Source organism: Aureobasidium namibiae (genome assembly GCF_000721765.1).
Source record: "Aureobasidium namibiae CBS 147.97 unplaced genomic scaffold scaffold_14, whole genome shotgun sequence".
Classification (NCBI taxonomy): Eukaryota; Fungi; Ascomycota; class Dothideomycetes; order Dothideales; family Saccotheciaceae; genus Aureobasidium; species Aureobasidium namibiae.
In genome coordinates, this window is record NW_013581195.1 from 753,588 (window position 1) to 775,631 (window position 22,044).

General features: G+C 50.8%; 10 protein-coding genes across 10 annotated transcripts; 6 read left to right on the forward strand and 4 right to left on the reverse strand.

Moving 5' to 3' along the window:
• Positions 1–68: 68 nt before the first annotated feature.
• Positions 69–1,119, forward strand: M436DRAFT_52042 (RNA-binding domain-containing protein; the record flags this gene model as incomplete). Its single annotated transcript, XM_013569655.1, has 2 exons — positions 69–452; positions 505–1,119. 2 exons carry the CDS (start codon positions 69–71, stop codon positions 1,117–1,119), a joined length of 999 nt encoding a protein of 332 aa, XP_013425109.1.
• A 316-nt stretch (positions 1,120–1,435) lies between these two features.
• On the reverse strand, positions 1,436–1,961 carry M436DRAFT_84105 (uncharacterized protein; the record flags this gene model as incomplete). Its single annotated transcript, XM_013569907.1, has 2 exons — positions 1,436–1,845; positions 1,910–1,961. The coding sequence occupies 2 exons, from the start codon at positions 1,959–1,961 to the stop codon at positions 1,436–1,438; spliced, it is 462 nt and encodes a 153-aa protein (XP_013425361.1).
• Positions 1,962–2,450: 489 nt separating this feature from the next.
• On the forward strand, positions 2,451–3,154 carry M436DRAFT_84106 (ribosomal protein L28e; the record flags this gene model as incomplete). Its single annotated transcript, XM_013569908.1, has 3 exons — positions 2,451–2,502; positions 2,679–2,773; positions 2,834–3,154. The coding sequence occupies 3 exons, from the start codon at positions 2,451–2,453 to the stop codon at positions 3,152–3,154; spliced, it is 468 nt and encodes a 155-aa protein (XP_013425362.1).
• A 270-nt stretch (positions 3,155–3,424) lies between these two features.
• On the reverse strand, positions 3,425–5,213 carry M436DRAFT_74864 (uncharacterized protein; the record flags this gene model as incomplete). Its single annotated transcript, XM_013569909.1, has 3 exons — positions 3,425–4,675; positions 4,726–4,805; positions 4,961–5,213. 3 exons carry the CDS (start codon positions 5,211–5,213, stop codon positions 3,425–3,427), a joined length of 1,584 nt encoding a protein of 527 aa, XP_013425363.1.
• A 198-nt stretch (positions 5,214–5,411) lies between these two features.
• On the forward strand, positions 5,412–6,223 carry M436DRAFT_65943 (NDUFA12-domain-containing protein; the record flags this gene model as incomplete). The annotated part of the gene is made up of 8 exons (XM_013569805.1): positions 5,412–5,462; positions 5,513–5,533; positions 5,607–5,613; positions 5,666–5,743; positions 5,802–5,844; positions 5,906–5,926; positions 5,979–6,116; positions 6,172–6,223. The coding sequence occupies 8 exons, from the start codon at positions 5,412–5,414 to the stop codon at positions 6,221–6,223; spliced, it is 411 nt and encodes a 136-aa protein (XP_013425259.1).
• Positions 6,224–7,085: 862 nt separating this feature from the next.
• On the forward strand, positions 7,086–12,268 carry M436DRAFT_84109 (bile acid-transporting ATPase; the record flags this gene model as incomplete). Its single annotated transcript, XM_013569910.1, has 2 exons — positions 7,086–7,156; positions 7,234–12,268. 2 exons carry the CDS (start codon positions 7,086–7,088, stop codon positions 12,266–12,268), a joined length of 5,106 nt encoding a protein of 1,701 aa, XP_013425364.1.
• A 1,436-nt stretch (positions 12,269–13,704) lies between these two features.
• Positions 13,705–14,460, forward strand: M436DRAFT_52362 (uncharacterized protein; the record flags this gene model as incomplete). Its single annotated transcript, XM_013569708.1, has 1 exon — positions 13,705–14,460. The coding sequence occupies one exon, from the start codon at positions 13,705–13,707 to the stop codon at positions 14,458–14,460; it is 756 nt and encodes a 251-aa protein (XP_013425162.1).
• Positions 14,461–14,750: 290 nt separating this feature from the next.
• On the reverse strand, positions 14,751–16,088 carry M436DRAFT_51851 (uncharacterized protein; the record flags this gene model as incomplete). The annotated part of the gene is made up of 2 exons (XM_013569622.1): positions 14,751–15,569; positions 15,621–16,088. The coding sequence occupies 2 exons, from the start codon at positions 16,086–16,088 to the stop codon at positions 14,751–14,753; spliced, it is 1,287 nt and encodes a 428-aa protein (XP_013425076.1).
• A 1,636-nt stretch (positions 16,089–17,724) lies between these two features.
• M436DRAFT_52369 (putative C-8 sterol isomerase (Erg-1)) lies at positions 17,725–18,482 on the forward strand (the record flags this gene model as incomplete). Its single annotated transcript, XM_013569710.1, has 2 exons — positions 17,725–18,085; positions 18,139–18,482. 2 exons carry the CDS (start codon positions 17,725–17,727, stop codon positions 18,480–18,482), a joined length of 705 nt encoding a protein of 234 aa, XP_013425164.1.
• A 572-nt stretch (positions 18,483–19,054) lies between these two features.
• Positions 19,055–21,079, reverse strand: M436DRAFT_52026 (putative multicopper oxidase, type 1; the record flags this gene model as incomplete). Its single annotated transcript, XM_013569651.1, has 5 exons — positions 19,055–19,382; positions 19,434–20,370; positions 20,421–20,510; positions 20,565–20,850; positions 20,897–21,079. The coding sequence occupies 5 exons, from the start codon at positions 21,077–21,079 to the stop codon at positions 19,055–19,057; spliced, it is 1,824 nt and encodes a 607-aa protein (XP_013425105.1).
• Positions 21,080–22,044: the final 965 nt, after the last annotated feature.

Here is a 22,044-nt window from a genome sequence, read left to right on the forward strand (position 1 = left end):
GCTCCCGCTTCCAATCCTGCCTACCGTCGACGGCGCATACTACACCAGGTCCAGACCAAGCTAACGTCATGTCCAGGGAACAAGACAAGGAAGCGACCGTCTACGTTGGAAACCTCGATGAGCGCGTGACCGACCAACTCGTCTGGGAGTTGATGCTGCAGGCCGGCCGCATCGTCAACGTCCATCTTCCAAAGGATCGCGTCACCCAAACACATCAAGGCTTCGGTTTCGTCGAGTTTGTCAGCGAAGAGGATGCCGACTATGCCGCCAAAATCATGAACCAGATCCGTCTATGGGGAAAGCCTATCCGTGTGAACAAGGCCTCTGCCGACAAGCAGAAGACTCTGGACGTGGGTGCTGAGCTCTTTGTTGGAAACTTGGATGCCATGGTCGACGAGCGCGTTCTGTTTGAAACCTTCAGTCGCTTCGGCAGCTTGACCTCTGCGCCAAAGGTATGTCGCTCTGCAATCAGTCTGGCCTCGCGAGGAACTAACAGAACTCCAGGTGGCCCGCGACGACGCCAACCTCACAAAGGGCTACGCTTTCGTTTCCTTTACCACCTTCGAAGCCTCGGACGATGCCATCGCAAACATGCACGGCCAATACCTTATGAACAAGGAGATCACCGTTCAGTACGCCTTCAAGAAGGATGGCAAGGGAGAACGTCACGGAGACGCCGCAGAGCGTGCCCTGGCTGCTGCTGGTCGCGAACACAATATCGAGCCTCAAGTCCAACCTCTACCCCCACAACTGCTGGCACCTCAGATCGCAACCCCTATCGCGCCACCTACGCCCATGTCTGCTGCACCGTACGGTGTCTCGCCCGTGACTGGTGGATACGGTGCTCCTCCGGCCTCCAGGAATCAGCTTCCACCACCTCCCGCAGCTGCTGGTGTACCTGCCCGGCCGCCTCCCAGCGTTGGTGGTTACAACGGACCGCAAGGCGGCTACAATGGTCCTCAAGGCTTCGCCCCTCCCCCAGGCTTCGCACCAAATGGAGCTCCCCCTGGCTTTGCACCACCGCCAGGTTTCGGAATGCCTGGTATGCCTCCTGGTTTCCCTGCTCCTCCACCGGGTATGCCGCCAGGCATGCCCCCAAATGCTTACCAGAGACGATGAGTTTGGCATTTGATGAACTTGTTAGCCTCGTCTATGATTCAAGGGAAAAGCTGTTGTGTTTAGCGAGGCGTTTTATGGGCATGCTCGGGATTTGGTTGCATGGTAAACGGAGACGGAAATGTGTATTGAGCCAGGAAAAACAAGTAGCATGAGGAGCCTGACCCTCGATCAGAACCAGAAAATGATATTGGTCAACGGACCATGGTATATTGAAGATCAAGCAGACAAAAGAAAGGCTTAGAAACCAGGCCAGGTCCCATGGCTGGCTGGAACAAACGAACCGAACAAAGTGAAAGAAAGAGGAAAAGTCCAAGCATCACAGCCTGTCAAACATGACGGCCTTTGGATCCCTCGGCCTACCATCCTTATCAATATTCTCCCTCCCGAACCTCTCCTCCATGACCATCCTCCTCGCCTCATCAAACCCACAACCCCTACTCTTCATAATCGCCCTTACTCTCTGCTTGCCCTGCTCATCCAGACCTTGTCTACTATCTCCGCCTTCCACATTCTCGCGCAAGTCGAAGTTTGAACTGCTGAAGCCTGCTTCAATGTCGTCTTCGAAACTGCTTTGGCCTAGACTGATGTAGGCGTTTTGAGCAAAGGGGTTTAGACGCTGCAGGGATTGGGAGAGGCGCCAGAGGGGCTCGGGGATGTGGCCGGGGGCGGTGAGGTAAGGGATTGGTGGGGCGTGGGCGATCCAGAGGTGTTTGGTTAGGTAGAGCGCTGTGGGGGTTGTGTTAGTGTTTGTGCAGTCTGAAGCAGAGGGAGAGAATGGTGTGATGGGTACCGGTTGCGCTGACCAGGAAGAGGAAGGTTATCGAGTAGAATAGATAGCCCATTATGATGGTTTTGTGGTGGTGACAGCAGTGAGAGGCAGAGAAAGAATGCGCGGTGCTATGTGTGGTCGCGGCGGACTCGGAATAGACGGATAGATAGATGGTGAGCAGCGGCTTGGCCGGGGATATAGCGATCCGAGTGTTTGCCCAGATGGAGCGCCAAGTGTAGATGGATGATCGATTCGAGGCCTAGGAGGCCAGAGGTATACGCAGTCACATACAGGGCTGACTAGAGTCTGGGAGATTGCTGCTGAAAGAAGACGTCAAACGGGCTGCGGCGAAGGGGCTCAGCTTACGCATGCTGCTTGTACCATGGAACCCCAGACTCTGGCGACTCTCTCTCTCTCTCGGCAGCCAGCAACCGAACAGCAACTTTAGGGCAGAGTCACTGCTTTCGGGAAGGTTAGCCGGGCGTCAAGCCCACACAAGCGCCTTTGAATATTCGCGACTTTGCACTCTGCAAGATCCAATTCATCTCCAAATACAGCAAAAATGGCCACCAACTTCGAAAACACCTCCTACGACCTCATCTGGGAGACCATCCGTATGTGCTACTCCGCTCGCCCCAAAAGATAGACCGAAAGAGGAGGAATATTGGACGAAAGAAGGGAATTTCGACGAATTGCTCCAAGGGAAAGATACAGCTCATTGAGGAAGGCGAAACGAACAAGTGGACAACGATTTGAGGGACTCGTAACTGACGCGCATGCTCTATTCAAGGCCACAACAATGCCTTCCTCGTGAAGCGCAACCAGGCTGGCGGTGTTCAGTTCTCCAAGGACCCCCTTAACCTGACCAACCTCCACTCGCGCAAGGTGAGCATTTTGTGTCGCTTTCAAGTCGCAAGAGACACGGCACTAATACAAGATGCGCAGTACTCCTCGCTCGCCAACCCCCAGGCCATCGGCATCAACGCCAAGGACAACAAGATCGAGGTCACCACCAAGCTCGGCAACAACTGGAACAAGCCCGCCAAGTCTTACAACAAGACCACCTTCAAGGCCACCACCCCTTCGCGCAAGCTCATCAACAACGCCGTCTCCGGCTCCACCAAGCGCGGTTACCGCTCCGACTTGCACATGGAGGCCGTCCAGCGCGCCTCTGCCGTCAAGAAGAGCACCCGCCAGGTCAAGGCCGGTGTCAAGGCCACCAAGCTCCGTGGCTCCAAGGCCCGCAAGGCTGCTGAGAAGCAGTAAATTTTGTACGGTTATAGACAAAAAAAGGGCACGAGGTGTTAGTCGGCTGGTTATGCTGTTGCCGGAATGAAAAACAAAAAATGATTCAAAAGGCCATCTACGCTTTTCCCCTGTGGTTGCTTGTGTCTTCGTGATGTGCTTCTTATGCTCGAATGGACATTGCCGAAGATGTGCTGGGAGGCTGTTCTGGTCCCATCTTTTGACTGAGATAAAGTGCTCTAACCAACCAGACTCTCTTCCACATATCCGTACGGATGCTCATACATCAACCTACAGAGCACCACCAACCAGCGTCACGATCCACATGGCAATCCTCACATGCAACCCAACCCTGCGTTCCGTCTTCTCAAACGTCCTCTGATCAACCTTGGTAGCATACTCCTGCAACCACTCCTCTTCCTCCCTCAACCTCTTCATCAAGCCTACATCCCTCGTGACAATCAACGCATTCGCCTCTAGATCCAAACTATAACTCCTCTTTGTGTAATTGCTGCTGCCAATCAAACTCACACTGGGACCGCACTCATCTTTCAGAGTCACCCAGATGCCTTTGGCGTGGTAGGTCCATCCGTCTGGTGTGTTGACGGTGCCTTTTCTCCATTCCTTGAGTGTGATTTGGTTGGCGAGCCCGGCTTTTTGGACCGAGGAGAGGAAGCGGCGGCCCAGAAGGGTATAAGCCGCTGGTAGCATGCCTGAGATGCCTGGGGAGCCGTAGAAGCCGTTGGCCCATGGTGAGGCGGCAATCACGTTTGCAGACGATGGGTTGGAAGCTAAGAGCAAGTCACGCAGCCAGGGTGTCATGTTGAAGTAGCCGGCTGTAAAGGTCCATTTGCTCCCTGCGAACGCTGGTGTGGCCAACTTCTTGAGGATTGTGGTGAGAGCTGGCAGTTCGGTCGATGTATCAGGTTTGAGGAGAGGTGTTAGTTGCAGCAGAGGATAGATTTGTGTATCCGTTTGGGTTGTCTGTGCAAGAGATGTGGTGGCAGGCTTTAGCAGAGGAGCAAGTAGGTTGGTGGCTTGAATGATGAACTCCTTGGGATCTGTCAAGGGAGCCGGATGAGCGTTTGTGGTCGGCCAGGCTAGGTTGAAGCCTCCAGGTGCAGAAGCATTCGGTACCACGCGGTAGCTGATGCTACACACTGTATCATGCACCTTGGCAAAATAGTCGGTGATACGTTTGCAAGAGATCAGATGATACCGATCCTGACGGTTGGTAAAGTAGTCGGATGAGAGGTTTGCGCCTGACATGATGATCTCGTCGTCAATACCGTAGAGTTTCATATGTTGTAATCCCCAGCCTTCGTTGATGCGTTTGGGGATGATGGATTTGCGGATTCCGGTCAGGTTTGGTGTGTGGTACATGCATACTTCAACACGGTTTGGGCCGAACTCGTCGATCAGAGCTGCTAGCAGTGTAGCACATGATGCTTTTGGTGTCTCTCTGGTTCCTCGGAGGGAATCCGTCAGGAAGGAAACTTTGAGATTGGGGTTGCGTTTCAGAGATTCTTGGATGGTTTGGATCTGTGTCGGCCGTTAGACTGGAGTACATGGACACCGACAATCGAACATACCAACTCGTGCTCGGACTTGCCAATGTACAGCGTGGACAGGTAGATTCTCCGTTCAGCTGTTCTGATCTTGGTCTGTCCTACTAGTTAGTCGGGAGGCTTCAAAAGCTGGCTTATTGTGTCGAGAGACCAAAACACAGAGAAATTATTGTGCTCGTGTACCATAGATACGGTTAAAAAGAAACAAGAAGATATATGGAAAGAGAAAAGGAAAGACAAAAAACTGTGATTGCTCAACTTGCCTTCAAGGTCTCATAGAAATCGGACGGAGACCTCAGGATCTCAATTTGTGAGGATGAGATATCAAAGCGAGGGGACAACTTGTCTAGCTCTGTATTCAAACCTCCCAAAGCTGCTCCAGGAGACGGAGCATCGGCTGTAGGAGCCATGCTTGAGTTGGAGTAGCGTCTTTTCGTGGGCATCTGATGGGACAACCTGATCGATCTCACTACCCTACGGGCTGCTTGCCTCGGAACACATCTTGCAAACATCTTTCCAACTGTGGACAACGATCCAAGGTTAGATTGGTAGACACAATAGATAAATGTTTCGATTGACATTTGATGCCAAGGCTGGCGATCAATCCGGGAACAAACAAGTCAAACGCCTGCTGACCATCGATTGCCGCCGCATCCTGGATCGCGACGCAGACGAGAGCAGTGAGGACTGTAAATCACACGCTACACATCATGTCGACTATTATGAGAACGCTGCGCAACTTGCGCTCAATTGGCCTCAAGGTGAGTAATTACGGCCGTTCTCTCACTTGCTTGTGCTAACTCTTTGCTAGGAATATGGCCACCAGATGCAGGTACGTCCGCCGCTCCGGAATCTACGAATGGCCCTCTACGAACGCCAACTTACTGGATCTCTCGCTGCTATAGTACATGGGTACGACATGAAACAATGCCGACATCTTGCGACCGTAACTGAAGGAGTACAGGTGACACCAAGGCTGGAACTCTGATCGGCCAAGATCGTTACGGCAACAAGTACTATGAGAACATGGAGGACCTGCCCTGTACGTCGATTTGGAACCGAGACATTGAAAGAGTTTGCATCTGATATGCCGGTCATAGTGAGAACGAGATGGTGCGACTACAAGGACCAGGAGTTCAACCCGTGCGTATACATACAACGATACCCGATCAAGCAGCAGGAGGACTGACTCAATGCCAAACAGTGACCAGATCGAGCCCGGCTGGTATGAAATTCTGCCAGGAAGTTGCACGGTGCAATCCACTCACAAGACATAGGCACGCCTGGATGTCATACATGGTTGACAAGGCACCATCCCAAGACCCCCTCCTCCAGAGACAGGTTCGCCCATGGGAGCCTGCAGAGCACCGTCCCTGCTTGACCTGGAGCAGAAGTGCATACAGACCCTTCAACACGTAAGTCATGAGGCAGCCTACATCAAATGAGGGTGGGTAAGCTAACGCAAAACAGTGTCAAGAACAAGTACCAGCCATGGACCCCAGTTGCTGCACCCAGAAACTAAGCGAATGCACGCGCGGCATTTTTCTAGGGTTCAGTAGCGGGGAGGGCGTAAAGGGCGTGAAGGATGACGGTCTACGCGCAACCCGAGCAATGAAAGCTGATAAGAGAGTGGCTGTTGCATTGCGGCATTGCGCACTCTGCGGGTGTTATGACTGGACTCGTCACCCAGCGAACCAATTAAATTCTCTTTGTCAATATCAAATGGCGTATAGCGGTCTGTTAACAAATTTTGCCGTATCTCTGAATCCTCATTCCGTCTGTCTGGATCCTGAGGTGCTGGTGTGCTATTCTCGTGTTGGACTCCGCAAGCTTTGGGTCCTGCCTGATTGGGAAGCCGGTGATAGGTCGTTGCGCGGTAGCTGTATGAGTCAGGAGGAGAATTTATCCAGAGCGGTAGTACGTGTTGCATCGAGGATAAGCGTCGGTCAGGAGGGCACCTATGGCATGTTTTAATATGACAATAGCGGCCGCGCTCAGGTTGCGGTTCTCTCTTTCAGACGGCGTCTTTCTCCAGGAGTTCAAGCACGATTAAAGCACGACATAACGAGCGGACGAGTCAAGAGGGTCAGGATTGGCGAGCTTAATTTAAGTCAAGCCCTGCCGAAGTGACGCAGATAAAGCTAGCAGACGGTCAGGCCGAACCGAGCGCAATTGGCTTCTTGCATCCTTCGTCAACCTTTTCATCGCAGCGTCGCTGTTACACAACACTTCGAAGTTCTGGTGGTTGTTGTCGTTGACGTCTAGAAAGTGTTCGAGACGTGCACGAGCCGAGCAGTTGGCCGTATCAGAATCATTGCTTGAGAGAGCGGCGAAACACATACATCCCACCATCCACGCTGCCACGTCCTGGCGCGATCCCCGCCATGTTCAACTGGGGGCAATGCAAGGGCCCTGTCTGGCGGAGTGATGATTCCACCGACTGCTTCCAAAATGAGTGAGTTCCCCTATACTTGCTACCAATCAGAGACAGACATGTCTCGCCTCAGAGACAGAGTGCTAACCATGGTCCAGCTACCTCATGGGAATCATCCCCCTCATCGCGAGCGCAGTCTCAATACTATATCTTACCTACCAACTAATCCAAACCGCCGTCAACTCGAAATCCTCTTCTACCTATAAACCTGTTAATCCTAAAAATGCCCACCCTTGGGACTCTCGCAATCCCACCGCTCAAGATGGCGAAGATACCGACGATGACTCGGACGAGTTCGACAGAAACGAACATCTCGCCATCCGTACCGTTCGCACCCGTAACACCGAGATGTCTGTCGTCGACAAGCCTCGAGGCCAACTCGTCCTCCCCGTCATTGAAGAGCTTGCTGTCCTGGCCGAGGTTGGCATCAATGCTGCTGCTTGCGCCACTGGCATTTGGAATTGGAGTAGGGTTACAATCATCTGCAGTACTGCTTTGTGGTCGTACGTTGCAGTCTTGACTACCCTGCGTCTCTACTTCTCCAGCACCAACAACTACTCGTTCAACAAGCTCTGGTACCACACCGGTTTCCTCTACGCCACCCAATGGGTCTGCGCCTTCCTCCTCTTCCGCTCAGCAATGATCCACCCAGTCTCTATGGGTGCGCAAGCGCTCACGAGCACTCACTTTGCGCTTACCACTCTGCTGACTCTGATCATGCTCACCTCACGTAAGGGTAACAAGCCCGTTGAACTCGAGTACGAAGGCGACATCGAGCCATCAAGAGAGTCTCTGGCCAGTGTACTTTCTCTCGCTACCTTCTCCTGGCTTGACCCCATCATCTGGAGGGGTTACAAGAAGACTACCGAGTTGTCGGACGTCTGGAACCTCAACCCCAGAGACAAGGCTGAAGCTGTCCTCTCCGACTACCGCCAGGTCAAGAAAACCTCGATTCTCGCATGGCACTTGTTGAAGTACTTTAAGCGTGGCTTGCTCGTCCAAGCTGCATGGGCCGCACTGTCTGGAGTCAACCTTTTCGTTCCCACGCTTCTGCTCAAGGTCATTCTGGAGTACGTTGAGAACCCGGCCGGTACCCCAGTCAACGCTGCATGGTTCTACGTTATCTTGCTGTTTGTTTCTGGTCTCGTCTCTGCTCTCTCCGGTGGTCAAGCTCTTTGGGTCGGCAGAAAGACCTGTATCCGTCTGCGTGCTATCATCATTGGTGAAATTTATACCAAAGCTCTGCGCCGTAAGACTGCAGCAGCGGGTGACAAGGTTCTTGGTGAGGAAGAAAAGAAGAAGACGAATGTCGACGAACCTCCTGCACCTAAGGGGTCTGTCAAGGATGCTCTCCTTAAAAAGGTCAAGTCGTTTTACAAGGGTAAGAAGACCTCGGAGGCCACCAAGGATGTCCCAAAGAAGGAGGAGAACACCGAGCAGGTCAATTCTGGTACAATCATCAACTTGATGGCCGTCGACGCCTTCAAGGTCAGTGAAATCTGCGCCTATCTGCACTTCCTCTGGGCAGAGACACCTGTTCAGTTCGCCCTCGCCATCTACCTTCTCTACAGCATTCTGGGCTACAGCAGTATTGCTGGTATCGCCATGATGGCATTGCTCCTTCCTATCAACCTCTTCATCGCCAAGCAGTTCACCAAGGCGCAAAAGAAGATTCTCGCAGCTACTGATGCTCGTATTCACACCACCAACGAAGTGCTGACCAACATTCGTATTATCAAGTACTTTGCTTGGGAGCAGCGCTTCCTTGGTCAGGTCGACGAGAAGAGAGCAATTGAACTCAAGAACCTTCGTAACAGATACATCGTTTGGGCCGCCGCAGCCACCATCTGGGGAGGAGCTCCCATGGTCATCACTTTCCTTACCTTCCTCGTTTACACTATGGTCGAGAAAAAGGATCTGGTCCCATCTGTCGCTTTCACCGCTCTTTCGCTCTTCAGTCTTTTGCGCATCCCCCTGGACCAGCTTGCCGATATGGTCGCACACGTTCAGGAATCCAAGGTGTCTGTTGACCGTATCGAGGAATATCTCAACGAGCCCGAGACCGACAAATACAACCAACTCCAAGACAAGGAATTTGACGAAGACGGTAACCATGTCATTGGATTCGAGAATGCAACTTTCAGCTGGGGTGGTGGCACTGAAGCCGATGACTTCAAGATGATTGATCTCAACATGCGCTTCCGAATTGGCGAACTGAACGTCATTGTCGGTCCCACTGGCAGTGGCAAGACATCTCTTCTTATGGCTCTTCTTGGTGAAATGTCCAAACTTGATGGCCATGTGTACTTGCCAGGTGGTACAAGCAGGGAGGGACTCAAGACTGACCCGGATACTGGATTGGTTGAGAGTGTCGCATACTGCGCTCAACAGGCCTGGCTTGTCAACGGAACCATCAAGGAAAACATTGTTTTCGCTAGCCCTTGGAACCCGAGACGCTACAAGGATGTCATCGTCGCTTGCTCTCTGCAACGTGATCTCGAGATTCTTGACGGTGGTGACCAGACTCTTGTTGGTGAGAAGGGTGTGACTCTTTCCGGTGGACAGAAGCAACGTATCTCTCTCGCTCGTGCACTTTACTGCAATGCCAGACACGTTCTCCTCGACGATGTTCTTTCCGCAGTCGACGCCCATACCTCCAAGTGGATCTTCGAGAAGGCTCTCAGAGGCCCTCTCATGCTCAACAGGACTTGTATCTTGGTCACTCACAGCACTACCCTCTGTCTTCCCCATGCTGCATTTGCCGCCGTACTGGACAACGGCAGAGTCAGTACACAAGGTAGTGCCAGGGATGTCATTATGTCTGGAAAGCTCACTGAAGACCTTAGCACGGCCTTGGAAGAGTCCGAAGGCGGAGCATCAGTCATCCCATCTCGCGTACCTTCTGGGATCGGTGGTGACAAGGCATTCGGTGCGAACGGAAATGCCAATGGAGAGGCCGCCGAAGAGAACGGTGCAATCGATTATGAGGAAAACACTCTCCACAAGGTCGTCACTAAGGATATTCCTGGCATGAACAAGGACATTGGTGATGTCGCCGCTCCTGTCGAAACCAAGGCTACTGGAAGTGTCAGCTTCAAGGTCATCCTCATGTACTTCTCTTACATGGGTACATGGTACTACTGGGTCGTGACTGCCATGATGTTTGCCCTTCAGCAAGTTTCGCAGGTTTCGACCAACGTCTGGATTCGTCAATGGGCCAACGCCTACGCTGATAAGCGCGAGATGTCTGTCATGGGCGTCTACACCCAACCTCGCCAGCTTACTCATGTGTTCAGTGGTATTGGCGGTGGAGCTTCTTGTGTCAAAAGTGGATCCTGTCTCTGGGGTCTGCCCTCCTTTGGCACTTCCAATGTCACCGAACAGTTCTCTATTCGTTCAGAGAGTTCCAACGATGTCGACGTTTCCTACTACCTCGGCGTCTACGGTGTTCTCGGTCTTATCTACATGCTCATCACAGTCTCGCGCGAAGGTGTCCTTTTCTACGGATCTTTGGTTGCTTCTAAGAGAATACACAGAAAGCTTATGGAGTCTGTCACTCACGCCAAGTTCCGCTTCTTCGATTCTACTCCTCTGGGTCAGATCATGAACAGGTTCTCCAAGGATGTCGAGGCTATTGACCAAGAAATCGCCCCTGTTGCTGTCGGAGTAGTCCACTGTATGGCCTCGATCATCACCACTGTTATTCTTATTTCGGTCATCACTCCTCGTTTCCTGATTGCTGGTGTCTTCATCAGTGTTCTCTACTTCATGATTGGTGCTTTCTACATCAATGCTGCTCGTGATCTCAAGCGTCTTGAGTCTGTGCAGCGCAGTCCTTTGTACCAGCAGTTCGGTGAGACCTTGTCAGGCATGACAACCATCAGAGCTTATGGTGACGAACGCCGCTTCATCCGCGAAAACATGCAGAAGGTCAACACTCACTCGAGACCTTTCATCTACGGTTGGGGCACTAACCGTTGGCTCGCATTCCGTGTCGATGTAACAGGTGCTTTGGTCTCCTTCTTCACTGGTTCTTTCGTTATCATGAGCGTCGGTAAACTCGATGCTGGTGCTGCTGGTCTGGCCATGACGTACGCTGTTACTTTCACCGAAAACGTCCTGTGGTTTGTCAGACTCTACTCGATGAACGAGCAAAACATGAACGCTGTCGAGCGTATTAAGGAATACTTCGAGGTCGAGCAAGAAGCGCCATACCAGATTGAAGACAAGAAGCCTTTGCCCGACTGGCCCAGCCAAGGTGCTGTCGAGTTCAAAGACTACAGCACTAGATACCGTAGCGATTTCGACATGGTGCTCAAGGACCTCAGCTTCAAGATCTTGCCCGGCGAGAAGGTCGGTGTTGTGGGCAGAACAGGTGCGGGTAAGAGTTCATTGGCTCTTGCTCTTTTCAGAGCTCTCGAAGCCGAGAAGGGAAGCATCGTCATCGATGATGTTGATGTTAGTGTCATCGGCCTTCAGGACTTGCGTGAGAACATTGTCATGGTTCCTCAAGATCCCACGCTCTTCACCGGCACCATCAGGAGTAACCTTGACCCCTTCGGGCTGTTCACTGACGAAGAGATCTTCACCGCACTTCGACGAACACAGCTTGTTGGTGCTGCCTCTGCCGAGCCGTCGCGTGCCCCATCACCGACAAATGGCGAAGTCGTATCTGCCGAAGCTGCCACCGACTCTCCCGCCACTCTGGAGAACAAGAACATCTTCACCAACCTTTACTCGCCGGTCGCAGAGTCTGGTAGCAACCTCTCGCAAGGCCAGCGTCAACTCCTGTGTCTGGCACGTGCTTTGCTCAAGGACCCCAAGGTCCTGCTCATGGACGAAGCAACTGCATCCATCGATTACGCCACTGATGCCAAGATTCAAGAGACCATTCGTGAGATTAAGAACACGACCATCACTATTGCTCACCGTCTGCAGACCATTGTTGACTACGACAAGGTCTTGGTCCTCGACAAGGGCGAGCTGATTGAGTTTGGCGCTCCTTGGGACCTCATCAGAATGGACAACGGCATCTTCAAGGGCATGTGTGAAATGTCGGGCGACTTTGATATCTTGATCAAGGAGGCTGAAAAGGCGCATAAGTCGCGCCAGTTGGTCGATGTTGATGCTTAAGTTGGCTGTCTCAACGTGAGATTTCTGTCGGCTTGTTTGTTTTGTGATTACACCTAGTATTATTTTTCGGCATTGTTATGCTTTAGATCATTAGTAAAGGAAGAGAAGGTCTAGTAAGGCCTTGTGTATATACATCATACATCATTGCAAGCTTTTGCTTCCATTCGAAATCGAATAGTGAAATGTGCTCTAGTACCCAGATGACTCTGCAATCAGCCCTCTATTTCATGCCTCAAGTAATGTGCTCGTCTCTCGAGTCCTGGTACTAGGATGGTTTGCAGAGATGCAATTATTTCGAACCTTTGCTCGCCAGGCGTATCACCCTGGCCGCAGTTATGAAGTCGATTCCATGGCGCTATGATTGCTTCCACTTCATTCATAGAGCATTCGAGCATTCTTCGAGGAGATCTAGGTCTTCTAATGTGGCTCGGACATTCGAAAGATAGCAGTTGCCATCTTTAAACCATCCGAGATTCTGAGTGAAATGAATCCACAGGTCCCAAACGACAGTGGCTGTACCGAGGCGTGAACCATGTCACCGCCTTGCTGAGCAGATTGAACAGAGTGAGATGTTTGTGGTCATCTATATGCTGGATTGCTTGAATTTAGCTACCATGCGGCTAACGTGTCATCAAGATCGTGAAGAGCAAGAGATCGATTGGTGGGAAGGTACGATAGAAGATCGACGCCGGCTGTCTGCTTCACGTTGCCAACAGATAGCATCGGAAGGTATTGGACGCAAATAGCACGAGGCTGTCAAGGTGCTTGGCGTTGGCGGAGTCCACTCAACCTTGTCTCCTGTCCATACCACGAACTCTACCTACTATTCGTCATTGAGTGAGGCTTGGCTACTCTGCGCCTTGACTTCGTTCTGATGTTGTGGCATTCCAAAGTTTTGGCGTCTGCTTACTTTGTGACAGACGTCTGTTGGTGGAGGCGATGCTGAAGATGTCGCACTCGATGGCTGCTGCGCCAGAATCCTTCCTTCCAGCGAGCCATGAACGCGACGTGACATCTCGACCATTCCTGTGTTTCTCTCCAAGCATGCACAGACTGATGTCTCTCAGGAGATGGGCTGCTGTAGGTCAACTACCGCCGGGAGTCGCATGGCACGTGTGTCTGGAGCATGTGCTATCAACCGTTACACAGAACGTTTCACTACCCCTTCGAGTATATTGGAAGCCTAAAAGACCATCTCGTTGCGAATATTCTCTTTGAAGGATGAGGCAGTGACAGCACGAATGCTTTTGAGTAGGTCTCTCGCTATATAGAAGCTAAACATCGCTCTTCCCTCCCAAATCGTCTCGTCGCGTTCTTGCATTTTGAATATCCAGCAATAATCCGCAACTGCTTCTCTTGAGCCCTCAACTCGCCTGGCAACACACATTCAGCAGAAAGCACAACACTCGCCTTTCTTCAGAATGGTCAATCTAGCCATGGCAGTCGCCGTACCTCTGTACATCTGGCCAACCATCAACGCCTGGCAACCCCTCTACAACGCCATCTCGACATCCCCAAACACCACCTTCAACATCATCATCAACCCCGACTCAGGACCCTCAGACGGCGCCTCCCAGCCCGAAATCATCTCAGCAGTAACATCCCTGCGCTCCTACTCCAACGTCCAACTCTTCGGCTACGTACACATCGAATACGGCAAACGCAAAGCCGCCACCGTACAAAAGGACATCAAAACCTACTCGACCTGGAAAAAAACCACAAAGTCCGACATCCATCTCGATGGCATTTTCGTAGACGAAGCACCATATGAGCTCAAGCAGCTAGGCTACATGAAAGACCTGCACACCTACATCCACAAAACCATGCCAAAATCACACCAAAAAGTCTGGACGAACCCGGGTATCCCCATCGACGCAAAATTCTACGATTACGCCGATTTTGTAAACGCATACGAAAACTCGTATGCTGATTGGGCTGCCGGTGGCAACAAGAAGATTCCTGGATGCTTGAGGCAAAAGAGTACGGTGATTATTCATGATTTCCCGAAAAATGCGAATGGCAAGTTGAATGCGGATACCAAGAACATCATTGCGGCGGGGTATAATGGAACGTACATCACGACTAGCAGTGGGTATGAGGACTTTTCGGCTAGTTGGGGGCAGTATGTAAAGGATGTTGCGAACTTGACGAAGACTACAAAAGTCAAGACTTTGCCGGCTTGTAAGAAGTAGCGGAATCAAGTAGTTGTTGATGTCTGATGTTTGTCAATGAAAAGAACGCTTGACTCAACGTGCAATCCGATGCGAAGCAAGAGCTGAAGAAGTCACAATCGAGCTGTGAAGAGCAGTCCGTCAGAGGAAAATTGCAAATATGGTGCACATGAGCAGGCATAACTCGATCAGAAAGGTCGTACCAAGGTAGTGAACAATATAATCCGAACGAATCCTCTATGCAAGGCAACCCTCCAAGATATATGTTGTAGAGATACTCACCACCACACAATCTGTATATCTTCATGAAATCATGAGTTTGGCACTTCCAATGTTGCCGCCGTCCAAGCACCTTGAACCAGATCTCGAGTTGCAAATGTAACATCGCTTCCATTAGTCTGATAAAAGACACACAGACTGTCTCCTCCACTCTGGTCAGGCAAGGTAGTGACGCTCAGATGAGTCCCTAATATCCCAGGTTTGTTTACTGGGAAGCTACCATTGATGGTGGTGTTCTCAGATGCCCAGTCTATGTTGTAGCCAGTGATCCAGCCATCTTTCCCTTGAGCGTAGAAAGCGTTCGTATATCCTAAACTCGTGGATGGATGGACGTTGTTGATTGCGACTGAGCTGTTTGTCCATTGGTTGATGGGATGGCCGGTAGAGGTCGAAGTGTTTGTATTGGTGTCCTTCCACCAGACCTCTACTGTGTTCTGAGAGTTGACCATCATGACATAGGTCGTCGTGCCTGGACCCCAAGAGTAGCATCCTAGACCTGCGTGTCCGTTCTTGTTTTGCCATCCTTGTTGGTAGGTCCAGTTGCTGTCGCCATTCCGCCACCCAAGCTGTTGGAATGTGGAAGCGTCAGAAGCATACCACAGATGCATGCCGACGTCGGTACCAGAGCCCGTGGTGTTTGCAGTGCTATTGCCTTGATTTGGCAAAGGACTGTGTTTGTAGTCGGCATCGCCATAGTCGTTCCCATACCAGCAAGCTTGCATGCCTACTTGATCAGCGTCCATCACCGTGTGGTTCTCTCCAGTCAAAGGGCCTTCTATCCAAATGTTGGTTGAATTGCTGTTTATCTTTTCTCGAAGACGATTGCTGTTGTCGATGTAAAAGAGATGCCACTAGAGCCAGTCAGCTATACAGAAAGTAGTCATGATCAATTCGAGTCTTACTTTCGATACCCCGTTCAAACTGTAAGCTACCGCGCTCAGAGGTGTGCTGTTTTTGGCATCCGTTGCCACGACTTCCGATGCGGTTCCTCCGAGCCAACCATTGTCCGGCGTCAGTCTTTGCCATCGAATGGATCCAGAATAATGCTGGAAGTATAGAACGAGCTCGCCGTACTCGCCTGAGCCAAAGGACTGAGAAGCCAATGCCAAGCCGCTGCCATTGAAAGCGCCATCCCTCGAGTAGTATGCGGGATCGATCGCGCCGCCGATGTAGTAGTCGGAAGATTTGGCCGCTGTTAGCGACGCCTTTTTATCTTTGTTATTATGCTTCACCCCTAGTCCTACGCCCAGACCAATAGCAAGACCTATCACTACTGCGAATGTAGCAGCGAGCAAAGACCAGAAGATTGCGCGCCTAAGACCACAAGCACGTGCTGGTTTCTTGTCAGGCGGTAATATCGTTGGAGGCATCTCTGTTGGTATCGTTCCTATCACGACTTCCTTGTCGCCTTCACCAGCCCACACCGATTCGAGACCTGGCGAGACGGCGACGTCGTCCATCGGCCGATACTTGCTGCTGAAGCTCATATCGGCAGGATCTTGTGGCGAGACATTGTTGCTGTTATATTCTGGCCATTGCTGATAAGATGGGGGATGAGTTGAGTGTGTAGATGACAATGTAGGGTGTAGTTCTTCTCCGTAAGGTGAAATCGCCTCCCTTTGTTCAATTAGAACATGTAGAATGAAGGATCTCGCTAGACGCACCTGAACCCAGAAACCCTTGGTTGGTTGGACATTCTGGTGTAACACGATCTGAGAATCTCTCGAGTATGAGGTTGCGGAGAAAAAAGATGTAAGACAAGAAGGGTAGACGCTGCATTATCACCACCAGAACCAATATTAGCTGCATGAACAAAGTAAATGGTCCTGTCCTGGTCTTGCAGTAATACGGGGTGTGACACATCACGCTCGTGTACCTTGAGCATACTCGAGTGACAAGGCTGATGGTCGAGCGAAGTTGATTCGCTTATCGATCATGCAGCTACGGGTTCATGCATGGAGGCTGCTCCTTCCCCGCTTGCTGCTAAATTCAAAGAAGGACCAGGTCGGACGAGCAATACATGACCATGTAGCTTTATGGGGGCCCAAGCAATGGCGTGGTGAGTTCCAATTTGCTTTTTCGATAGCGACAGGCTGCCTGCGAGGGAAAGCTGGACCTAGGATCGAAAGCCAGAGAGAGCTACAACCACGAATCGACCTCAGGACATCTCTCGTGAGAGAGAGGCTCGAGCACAGTCAAGTTTGGGCGGCCTTTTTGTAAAGTGTGATACTCAGAGGGTAGTTCGAAATCAGATTCGAGTGACTGTTACTGTTCGCTATTGGTCGACATATCCCGATAGAGGCATCGAGACTTCTAGTCAATAGTAAGCAGCGCATACATGAGCTGAGCTGACGGTCAAATTCTGTTAGAGGAATGGGCGGCCACCCTGACTGGACCAAGACTAGTGTCCAAGTAGAGATGTGCCGTGCTGATGGCATAGGCGAGGTAGCCTTGTGAGCTGGCCGATGTCTTTCGATATACCTACACCGATTTGTGCATACATTCGTCGGAAAGCTTGAGCGCCGTAAATATGTCCATCTTTACTACCACAAAGATTCTCTAAACATACATGGTCCAGGAACAACGGGATCCGTCCCTTCATCTTGAACAAATCACGCACGTGTCAGAGGCAGCGACATCATGACATGGTGACCATATGTTGATTACAGCTCTCGTCATCTGGTTTTCTGGAAAGCTGGTGGATGAGTTGAGTCTTGCGGCCTCGTTACGATCAATGTTCTTTTGTTCGAAACAAGCATTCTTGACTTCAAGAAATCAAGCGGTTAACATGCAGCCCTACCACACCCGCGGATGCCGGCGGAGGACCCCTATAAACATCATGCACGGACCTCAACCGCATACCCGGAGATTGACTTCGGAGATACGAAATGGGCTGATTTTTTTGTTGATGTCGTCTTCGATGTTACAAAACCAATAGAGATTCAGGAGGGCAACTGGAACTCTGGAATCGCTTCTCCTTCCTCTATACAACATCCTAAACCAAAAATGGCGGTCAGAAAGAACAGCGGCTCGTCGAGCGCGCAAAGCAACACCAGAGCAAACACCTTTTCCATCATCGCAGTCCTTATCGCCCTGTTTTCCGCCATTGTTTACTTCATGGAACAAAACCTCCAGAGTTTCTACGTCTTCGACACAAAACAACTGCACGATCTTTCGCAGAGAGCAATCGCAAACCATGGAAACGACACTAGGGCTGTTGTTGCACAGATCGTCGGCGAACTCAGCCAGGGTCCTGCCGGAGAATATGTCAACCTGAATGAGGAATGGGTCTTCAACAATGCCGGTGGTGCGATGGGTGGCATGTACATCATTCACGCCAGTATTACTGAGTATTTGATCATTTTCGGTAAGATCTTACGCGGCTATCTGGCGACTTAACAGAAATTAACATATCGTCAGGCACCGCCGTTGGAACTGAAGGACATACTGGTCGCCACACTGCAGACGACTACTTCCACATTCTCAAGGGTACCCAAACTGCATACTCACCTGCCGCTGGACACTACGAACCCGAGGTCTACTCTCAAGGCAGTGTACACCATTTGCGCCGTGGCGAGGTCAAGCAGTACAAGATGGACGATGCTTGCTTTGCTCTCGAGTACGCTCGTGGTTGGATTCCTCCCATGCTTGGTTTCGGTTTCGCCGATGGTCTTACCAGTACTCTCGATTTCCCTACTTTGTGGCACACCACCAGAATTACTGGCAGAGAGATGTTGTCAAATATGGCCAAGGGAAAACTTTAGATGTGGATCGCGATATAGATTCTCGGAACTTGGTTTAATTTTCTTCTTGGACGAAACTGTCGGGCGTTTTTGCCTAAGCTTGAGTGACCTTGATCAGTGTTTGCACACTGCACTTCGATGTCTGGAGCGTGACAGCCACAACGACTCCACGACGAAAAACCAAAGACTCGGGACGTGATATCAGACGTCTGTACCACCAACTCTTGTACGGGTGTTGTGTATCGCAGGCCTAGTATTCGAATCTTTGTTCTAATCGAACAAGATCTCGCGTTGCCCGGATCTGACCTTTCGGTTGAGCCAGAGACCTGACGGGTGTTACCTTGCTGTACACCTCCACTAATTCCATCTTCGGTATGGCATGATGATGTGTTAGGACAACCAATAAAGGAACGAGATTTTCATTGGTGAGAAGAGAAGTCTTCTTTTACATGGTCTTTGTCTATCTGATAATGAATGTCGTGCATACTATTAGGAACGGAACCGACAGACGATCCTTGGACACCTCCTGTATCAAAACTTGAACAGTCGAAAAGGCTGACCAGCGATCGATAGATAACCCTGTGTTTTTCGAACTAGACGCCAGAGTCATCCTTCTTCCAGTATGACTCCTCAGGATAGTAATCGCGCCACGTCGAGCAAATGTCGTTGAAACCGGAATCGATCTTGATCTGACCGGGCGTCTCGAGGAACTGTGTGGCCAAACCATCGGCTACATGCCATGCGATGTGGCAATGCATGATCCAAGCACCAGGATTGTTGGTCTCAAAGGCAATGACCAGCCACCCACCTGAGGGCAGTATCGCAGTGTCCCTACGAGGTGGATTCTTGAAGTTCAACTCGCTTGCTTGATCGTTGGTGTAGTTGCTGCTTTCTTTAGCACCCAACACGTAGAAGTCATGTCTAGAACCTGATTAGTAGTGTAATAATATGTGTGCTAGAGCTCTGACTTACCCATGCAAGTGAATGGGGTGAGGAATGTCCAGATGAGCTCCTGCTGGAGTCGGGATCTCCTGGAGCACCCAGTACGTCCAGTCGACATCAGGCACGTTGATCAAGTTCTCCGATTTGGGATAGCTTGTATTGCCCTCTTGAACGTATTCAAGAATCGGCTTGTCCCAATCCACGTTGAGCGCGGTGGTGTTGATGGCCCACTGGAAGATGGTCGCGTTGTCGCTACGGACGCCAGCCTCCTGAGGTTGCACACTCAAGAGTTCAGGGTTCGCCAACAAGGCATCAGAAGGAACGAAGCTGTCCCAGTAAGGCGTGAGCTTGTCTGTTTGGTAGGACTCGTCATTGCATCTATCTGCGTTGACTCCAGTCCTGTCCCAGGCTGTACTAGTAGGGTTTGCGAAGGTTGAATTGCTGTAATGGATGATTGCCCTGATGCCGTTGGGGTTTGCATTATTCCCGCATGCAGGAAATGCGCCACCCACGGCGGGAACATCTGCCCTAAACCAGTAGTTGCCTGCTGTCTGGTTCGCCTCAATTATGACATCAAGTCTTTGTCCGATTCCTACAAAGACTCGGTCCGCGACATAAGGCATGATGGGCACAAAGTCATTGGTGATAACGGTGAAAGGATGATCATCGACAGAAACCATGTAGGCGCTGTCAACAGATGTGTTGATGAGTCGTAGACGATATCTCTTGCCAGATTGGACGGTAGCGTTGAAGTATTTGCCCTTGGTTCCGTCAGGACTGACATTCATACCATTCACAAGACCGGTGTAAGCCTGTGGAGGTATGCTGCGCGCCAGAGGATTGTTGAAGAAGGCGGTCTCGTCATACCAGTCCGTCACTGCGAAAGGTCCAAGATCTTCATTATAGTTTTCCGTAGCAGGACCATCGATGACGAGCGGACCAAGAGTTCCTACACCATATTGAACACCTGTTTTTATTGTCAATGCTAGTGCAGGAGTCCAATATCGGTCGACCTACTCCAGTGCGAGTGATACCAGCTCGTGCCGTACTGCGTACAATGGAACCTGTACGTGCGGGACGTCCCTGGCGCAATTGGACATTCAGTTACTAATAAGCACGTTAGTCTATGATGTCCAAAATTATACCATACGATAGACTTACTTCCGGGAACACCATCTTGGTCGCACGTTTCGTACTGCCGAATTCCATGCCAATGGATACCGGTACCATTGTCGGGTAAGTGGTTGTTGACTGTGACTTCGAGCCAGTCTCCCCAACTAGCTCTAATAACTGGGCCTGGGTACTGATTGTTGATCAACATGACCCTTCTCTCTCCAGTACCATCAGGATCGATTGTAGTGTTTGTGATGTCCAGCGTGTAAGGAACAGTTCTTCCGGTGTCAGGCCACTTCTTATCGAAATCGGTCGCAATCGAGAAACCATTGCCCTAGACAAGTTAGTGTGTGGTGGGGAAAGGATACGAAGTCTCGTACCCAGCATGCACGACTGCTGGCAGTGTTCGAACACTCTGTATCAGCATCGTCTGGAGTCAAAGTCGTGGAAGAGCGGGCAGCAGAGGAAGTGGTAGTTGACGAAGCCTGGCGCTCCACGACCACTGAGGCAGAGGCGTAAGCGGCCAAGGAAGCAAACAGGGGAAGAGTACGCAAGAGATACATGCTTGCGAATGATTGAGCAAGATTGAGGTGTTGTAGTCATCTTCAGGTGGATAAGCAACTTTTATACGCATACAAATACTTGCCTGTCCAAGCTGCTTAGTAGACTTGCCTGGTAGACTTATCATGTACAGCCTGCTGCTTACAGGGCTGAAAAGACCAAAATAGTTAGATACGGAACAATCGCGGATGTTGCGTAGACACCAGAAGCATCGAATCGATGACCATGATGGACGAAATGAAATATTTCCCTTATGCTTGATCAGGAGAAAGGGAAAGCTGCAAGTCAGATGGTCTGCCTGTTTTCCAATAGACTGCTGTAAAGTCAGCATCTGCAATCCGCAGACCCACTTGACCATTCAATACATAGGCATCCGGTGACAAGAGAATGCTGGCAGTTTCTACCAGCAAATGATACGGAGAGCACGAAGAAACTCCATGAATCGATTCTTATTGGCGTGCCAGTTATCGGATGACCGGTCTGCCATAAGAACTTTACGTGGTGAGACAAGATCATATTTTCCGATAGCTACACGGTCCTCACCATGTGTACATCGTGAATCCCTTCGCCCCATTCGAAAATCAGAGTTTTGGAAGATATTCCTGTTCGATGAATATCAAGGCTGACTTTGCAACAGACCAACCATGTCGTTGTCTGCTATGCAAGGACTCGCAGGAGCTGGAGCGTGACATTGTACTTTGTCAAGGGCACGCATGCGGCGGAACCTTCTTCTTTCCGGGAGAAGGGGTCGCTCGGGAGATATCTTTAGAGAGTTCACGAGGTAATCGTCAACTCTGCATCAAATGCGTGTATACGAAAGATTGTCATCAGCTTCTGTGTCAGAAGTTGTCGTAGCCAAGCATTCTTTGCAGGCAATCAATATTGACAACACGCCAGGTGGATCTGCTTTGCAGAATGGCTGTCTGATCGATTTGCTCTCTTCAGGGAAAGATACCACGGGTCTGGT